The sequence below is a fragment of the Betta splendens genome, chromosome 1 (assembly GCF_900634795.4).
Source record: "Betta splendens chromosome 1, fBetSpl5.4, whole genome shotgun sequence".
In the NCBI taxonomy this organism is placed as follows: domain Eukaryota; kingdom Metazoa; phylum Chordata; class Actinopteri; order Anabantiformes; family Osphronemidae; genus Betta; species Betta splendens.
The window spans coordinates 10,372,137-10,379,803 of NC_040881.3; the positions used below are offsets into that span (position 1 = coordinate 10,372,137).

General features: G+C 47.3%; 1 protein-coding gene across 4 annotated transcripts in view; it reads right to left on the minus strand.

Annotated features, from left to right (window-relative positions):
* pax5 (paired box 5) overlaps positions 1-7,667 on the minus strand; it is a 42,290-nt gene that overhangs the window by 13,707 nt on the left and 20,916 nt on the right. For 3 of the 4 annotated variants that reach the window (XM_029147806.3, XM_055509367.1, XM_029147796.3), the window contains exons 6-7: positions 5,848-6,032; positions 435-567 (exon numbers count right to left, since the gene is read on the minus strand). In XM_029147806.3, the coding sequence (XP_029003639.1) occupies positions 435-567; positions 5,848-6,032 (318 nt within the window). The remainder of the gene's footprint in view (positions 1-434; positions 568-5,847; positions 6,033-7,667) is intronic. The other variant, XM_029147811.3, reaches the window with a different exon arrangement.

Genomic DNA, 7,667 nt, shown 5'->3' on the forward strand with positions numbered 1-7,667 from the left:
AGCAGAAATGGAAATGTTATCGCTCCCTCTATTTCTCCGTCTCTCTCGTTCACTGTGAGCAGGTAATATTCCTCCGTGGTTTCGGGGGGAAAAAAGAGCCCATTCCCACATATCCCAAATTCCCAGCTCTATGATTCCACTCATTACAGATGGGAACATCTAAGCCCTGTCCAAGTGCTCCCTGGTCTGCTCTTAATTAACCGCTGCCTCTCCTGGTGCCACTAAACGGAGACAGGAAAACTGAAGCAGTCCCAGGTCCTCTGAGCTTGAACCTTTCTCCTCCTTCTTTCCTCTGGGTTTCTCGCTTTTCTCAGCGTTTTTTAAACCTCTCCCAAACCTTACATTGAAAATTGCTCTTTTGTGACTATATAAAGAACCTGAATTGAAATTCACCAGTGACTAGAAATCAGTTATTAGTTGGACATGTCCCTTACCTGGAACTAGTGAATAGGACTGTGGCCCGGAAACACTGGCTCCCAGCTCCGCTCCGGTTCCAGGGTTGGCCAAGCTGTTCTTCATCTCATCCAGTCCACCGGCTAGCGAGGCCATGGCCGAGTAATCTGACGCCTGGGCAGAGGCAGGATGTGGAGGAAGGAACTCAGTATCGCACAGCGAGAGCAAGTCAGTTTGTGATATACATTGAAAAAAGTGCGCGGCAGCGGGAGATGTGATCAATCTGTCCGCTACACGCTGCCCGTTCCTCGCGGCAAAGAGCAGCGAGCGGGTTAGTGCGGACCCCCCACACGTACAGGATCACACGTACAGCTGAGAGTTTATTGATCTGTTTACAAAGACAGGGATTTACTGTACAACCAAGTCCAACAGTCTATAAGCACAGGATCAGCTTGCTCTACCTCCCCGACTCTCTCTCTCTCTCTCTCACCCGCACACACATATACAGTGGAAATACAACAAACGCAAAGAGCGCGGCTAACACAAAGCCTCTTGTCTCCCCAGATACCGACAACAATAACAACCGCGATCATCTCAGCACACGTACGCGCGGACCCCCGGCGCCCCCAACACACACACACACACACCTGCTTAAGACCATATAGAGGAGCTGGACGTGACAAAGCAATTTGTAGTTGTTGTGAAGTCGTACTGTTTTATTGTCTGTGCAAACTCTCCTGGGAGACACTTCAAAAGGTGAAAATGTGATGCTGAAGTAAAAAAGCGTTAAAAATTCGTTTTCCAATCATTTCTTTAGAGAATGAAAAACCTTCTCTAACCTTCAGAATGCTCAAATTCGAAATACACATTTAATGAAAAATAGTGAGGAAACTCCTAAAGATGTGTCTTAAGATCTTTACTATTATTCTGGAAATTCTACATCGGGCATGAGAGTGAGACACACTCCTGAAGAACCCCTGTCCAATGTAAAGATTATGCCCAAGGTCAGAAATGTCTTTATGTTTAAACAAGCGCCTCTAGATTCCCTGACCTGCAGGTGATTTTAAAAGTTCGCAGGAGTGAAATGATATATTTCACCGCGTACAGAACAATCTTTGATGCAGCTTCTGTCTGCGTGAACTTGGCCGGGCCTGGTCGCATGGATGAATGGATTGAAGCGGCCTCTTCACCTGTGTTTGACCCCATCCGTCCTCGTCCCTCTGCCAGATCTGTGCTGGTGTGTGAGAGCGCGTGTGATAACTCAGGGTGATGGTATTGACCCCGAACAGCACCGGTGCTGTATTTAGATTAACGGCTACAGATTCTCAGGCGACGCTCACGATGGCGCGCGATGACGCTTGTAACACACACTGAGGCAGCATGAAGAGTCTGAGTCTGATCCGTTAGCACAAAAAAAGAGGAACCTTCCAATATTCCTCAGAAATTCAGCAGCTCACATTACCTAAATCATGCTATAAACTCGAATGAATGCCTTGCTTAATATCTCCACACCTATGGCTCAATTAGCCGAATGACTGTAGTTCAATGCTGTTTTCTTTTTTTCCTCCACACAGTGTGTGTGTGTGTGTGTGTGTGTGTGTGTGTGTGTGTGTGTGTGTGTGTGTGTGTGTGTGTGTGTGTGTGTGTGTGTGTGTGTACACTAAAGACAGCACTCAGAATTTCCTTTAGGTGATGAGGTGAGAGTTTTGCACTGACCCTTTTAATGCCTCCGCATCTGTGTGTGGCTACGCGTGTGTGTGGGGCTGTGAGTGTAGGCGTGTGTTTGTGCTCACTGACCTCTTAAACACCCCTGTGCTCGTCAACACACAACACAACCACTGGACTGTGACCTGCCAAATAAGAGCTTACCCTGTACGCTACACCTCTCTCTCTCTGTCTCTCTCACTCTCTCTCTCTTTAGGCTTCAGACACATTTTAAAGCGTTCTTTCTTCTCGTAACACCCCCCTCCTCCACCCTCACACACTACACCTGTAGTTTTTTACTTCCACCCAATCATATGTGTTGTCCCTGCAACCTCTCCTTGTCTCTTGGCCACTCTCTGTCTCATTATAATGGTGTCTAATGTGTCCCTGTATCCATGTAGATGGGGGCCAGACAGCAGTGGCAGCAGTAAAGAAGGGGTCTGCCATGGTAATTGGCCATGATGAAGTTTGGCCAGTGGGGTGACAGCCTCGCTAAGGAAGATGGATCATTCTCATTCGCCCCTGTAAATGTTGTCAATTCCAGCGCTCATACAGCGCCATCAGCCTTCATCAAAGAGGAGGGACACAGCTGCAGGGCCATGGAGGGGCAGTGCTTTAGGGGTGGGTGTACGGTGTATGGGGTAGTGGTGGAGACGAGGAGAGATGGCCCCGGGGCAGAAGGTCCAAGTCCAAGAAGAATGAAAGGAGCACAAGGTGCACTAAAGTAGCATCTGATCAACATGTAATGTGTGATGAACACCAGGATGCTTGATGTCTCTGTTGTTGGATTTAAAGTCTAAAAAACAACTCAGGATTATGAGCCGCCTCCTAATGATGGAAAAGATCTGGAAAAGATTTCAGGATCTGTGAGGTCTTCACGCTCAAACACACTCAGCAGATATGTGAGGTAATGCTTTGGTCCGGCTCGCACATCAATAACAGATGAACCCTACACACACACACACACACACACACACACACACACACACACACACACACACACACACACACACACACACACACACACACACACACTTCCTTGTTGGTTTGCCCTATTTACATAAAATGATTTAACTTCTCCATACAGTTTCAGATTTCTGCTTTTCTCTCTCTCTCTCTCTCTCTCTCTCTCTCTCTCTCTCTAACTCTCCCTCTTGCTCTTTCTCTCTCTCTCCACAAACAGCCCTAAATATATAAACAAATAAAATTCCCCCGAGAGGCTTGACAGGTCTGGGACAGAGATTGTGGGGAAGAAATTCATCTTCACTCAAGCAGATGAAGGAGGACTTCTACTTAAAGGCAAGGAAAACATGAACGTTCAGAAATTCAGTTAATTCTTACCAATTATTAAATTTTGTATTGATTTTGAATAAGGCTCACAGTTTTGATCGTAAAGTAATTATTTACACGGTAAGCTCAGAATATGGCAACTGAAATTGATTTTGAACACCAAAACAATTTATAAAATCTAAATCTAAAAATAGGAGCCAGGTAACGTTTGAAAAGAGATGCACCGCTGAAGAGATGGAGAGAAAGAGATGCTCTCTGTTCTTTCTTTGATTTGTTGACAGGTAAAACTACCTCCTGGTTGAAGCATTTGGACCCAGGGCAGCGTGGGTGCAGACGCAGTCACTCCTGCTGATTTAGCACCTGGGTAATAGGAGGTGATTGAAGGAAAATTCAGATGAACTCACTCTGACAGGCACACACACACACACACACTCACACACACACACACACACACACACACACACACACACACACACACACACACACACGAGCACGCACTCACAAATTAATAGTGGAGCTTAATGGGCTACAGGGAGCGAAGGAGCGGGGGGGGTGCTATCTCTCCTCCTTGTTAGGGAGGAGATAAATAGGTCTGAGACAAACCGTTTGAAAGAGGCAACTACTGGTTCCAGATCAAATCAGATTTGTTGGGACAAACGTGAGCAATTTTATTTTATCTCTTAAAGCCGGATGAAGGAGAAAGGAGCTTTCTTTTACAGCAAGAAAGCCAACGGATAATAAAAAACATGAAATAATTGTAATTAGAGTATATTAATGTAACCAACATAACATATTGCAGGCACCTGAAATGGAGCTCCGGTACGAATACGCACTCGACCCCCACACACTACGACAGCAACAGCCACAACAACCCTGGCTCGACACCGTCCCGGCACGACGTGACCCTCCTCGAGCACTCTGGTTTCACACACACACACACACACACACACACACACACACACACACACACACACACACACACACACACACACACACACACACACACACTCGTACACAGTCAGAAAGCACAGTGCTGAGCTGAAGCTGTCAGTGCGTCAGCGGCAAGCGTACGGCTGTCAATCACTCCCTCTGGGAAAAAGGATGATTGGTCGACTAGACAGGATGAGAGACCGGAGCAGAGGTGCGGAGGCTGATTGTGATGCGTGTGTGTGCGTCTGTGTGTGTGTGTGTGCTCTTTGTACTGCCGTTAAAGCCAGTCTGACCCCAGTCCATCCCAGCCCTTAGAGCTCCCGTTCCTGACCTTGTGGCTTGACCAGGCTCAGGGAGGCCACTGACCTATGAATCCTGGGTATTATAGTGGTGAGCATGGTCTATAGAGCTTCTGCAGCCAGTCCTTGTCGACCTCTCGCCCTGTGCACCCCACGGCTCATGTTAGTCCGAGACAAGTGAATGGAATAGAGCCAAATTCTGCCCTATAGGTCTAAGGCTGCAGCTTCTCTGTGGTTACATTTACTACTACTCCACCATTAAGTGTTTGTCCTCTTGCCCTTGACATGGGCTGAATAAATAAACATGAAGTAGGGACCACTTAAAGGGTTGTGAAAACAAATGTGTCATTTTGAGACACTGGCAAAATTCTCCGCTAATATTAATCGGAGGGCTGCAGATTAGAAGACATTTGAGGGAGGGCAGAGAGAATACAAATTTTAGCTTGCTGTCATTTTGTTATTCAGCGCACCACCTACGTCTGCCTATTCCACTCCGATTTACATTAACTTACTGCTGGGAGAGGGCGGGAGGTCAATTTGGATGCAACATTAAGACACACGGAGACACACCCTAGGCCTCTCGCATGCAAACAGCGCACACATATGCGACGCGCCAGCAGCTCCATCAGCGTCCCTGAGCAGCAGGAAGTGAGGTCATAATGAGAGCCGGGTCAATATGCTCATTAACCCCCGCGGCGCGTCTAGATCATAGGAACATCAATAGGCCGGGCCTGACTGAGCCCCACTGTCAGACGGCAGGCGCACATGGAGAAAACACGAGTTGATGCTGACATTTGGACGGGAGAGGACGTTTCAGAAAGTCCACCATGACAAATGCAGTTGAGAATGAATTGATGGACTTCACCTAGACTTGGACGGCGTGGCGGGGCGACGCTGGCAGGGCGGGCTTTTAGCGCAGGGCCGAGTCAAGCATTTCATCCAACGCTTTAGTAGATCAGATTAGCTAGCAGCTGGTGGCTCGCTGTACAAATGTGTGCTAGTAGCTGAAAGAACGCTGGGATTGTTAACAACTAAGTCCTATTACACCTGCTACACATTCATCCAAGTATGAATCTGGCACCTTAGTCATATCATACCTCTGATACCTTTCTATAGGGATACGACTGAGATTACACTTGACACACACATCACTTGTAAATACACACTACGTCGAATTGAACACCCAAACTCAGCCTGAGCCCTCAGAGCCTGCATGTTGCCACGCCCTTACCTTGCCAGAGTCAGGGCTCACATAGAGGTCAGAGCTGGATTGGATTGGACAGGACGGCTGTCTGTCAAACAGGCGGTCCAATACCTCGATCTGCTGCGGCGAGAACAGCTCCCCTCTCATCTGCTTCCTGAGGAACTCCCGTCCGCTGTGGCCGTGGCCGTTGGCCAGCGGAGACTCCTGCAAGCCTGCAGAGAGGAGGCAGAGGTTAGAGGGAGCGTAGACGGTGGACTCAAATGTGTCCTTTTTAATGGGGGGGGGGTGTTTGTGAGTCTGGACCAGACGATGACAGAGGAATGGGTGGAGAAGGGTTTGATATATTTAATCGCTGGGCGAGAGTAAAGTATGGATTCAAATAAACTCCAGTGAGCTGATTTAGGACTGAGTGACTTCGCAGATTGTGGAGACTATACAAATGCAATCCATTACCAAGCGCCGGCTCACTCTTCTTCTTGATCTCTCCAAAGTACACTCTCGCCCCTCATATATACACACTCCTCCGTCTCTCTTGTCGTATCACCCATACACACACCGACACACAAATATATATTGCCGTGGTATCAGTATTAGACTGTGAGCTCTCGTATCCTGCAGTTATTGCAAGGCTGAGGGACTGAACGAGACAATTATAAGAACTCTGAAGAGTCGCGGCCCACAAATGATTAGAAAAGAGAAAACGAGAGAGAAAGATAAAGAGAAAAACGGGATGAGGGTGAAAATCCCCCACTATAGAGCCAATTCATTGCTCCAAACTGCTCCTGAGAGCCTATTTTATTTCTGGGGGTCACTGTGTGTTTGGATTGTGTAGTTGTTAGTGTGTGTCCAGTGGCAGAGATAGTCATATGACAGACAGGTCGAGAGGGGCTTCACATACTGTGTGTGTGTGTGTGTGTGTGTGTGTGTGTGTGTGTGTGTGTGTGTGTGTGTGTGTGTGTGTGTGTGTGTGTGTGTGTGTGTGTGTGTGTGTGTATAAAAAGACAGATAGTAGCTATGAGACCTCAAAAGAGTGAGATATAGCACCAGAGGTCAAAAATCACACAACTGCACCTCACATAACCACACAACTATAAATCAATAGCCCCTACAACAAGAGGATCATGTATGTATAACTGTGAAGAGCACAGCGGTTGAAGATGAACAAGGACAGAGCCAACACAGTTTGGGTTTAAGTTTGAAAGCTCACACTGTAAGATCTTGCTGCTTGCACGAGAAAACCACACACACCGTGCCGTCAAAGTCACAAAACCTCCACGTGGCTTTTCAGTACACAAAACCTCTTTCACTCAGTCCTTCTCAAACACACTTCTTGATCATAATCTCTCTGTCTCTTTTCTAGTTACACACACACATATACAGATGCTGGGGGCACCGTGAGTGTATGGTCTAGGTCTCTGGTGACAGACCAATCAGAGGGGAGATAAAGCCAGTATGATGCTTTAGCCTGGTAACCCACAGCAACCCATTTAATCCCACTGGCCAGTCCCCATGATGGAATTCAATTGATCAATCATGTAGCTCTGATGGCACCATTTCAGCCAGCTTATTGCTTTCTGCTTTCTCTCTGTCCGTCTTTCACGCACACACACACACACACACACACACACACACACACACACACACACACACACACACACACACTGAAAGACTGACCGAGCTGACGATGAACCCACAAAGGACCAGAGTACGAAGACGAGAGCCAAGGAGACTGAACGCACTGTAATCGAGCAGTAAGAACAAAGCTTTTACTTGCGATAATCAATATTGTCCGTTCATCTGTATGAATGTGTGTGTGGGTGTGTGTCTGAGTGCATGCATGGTGTGGA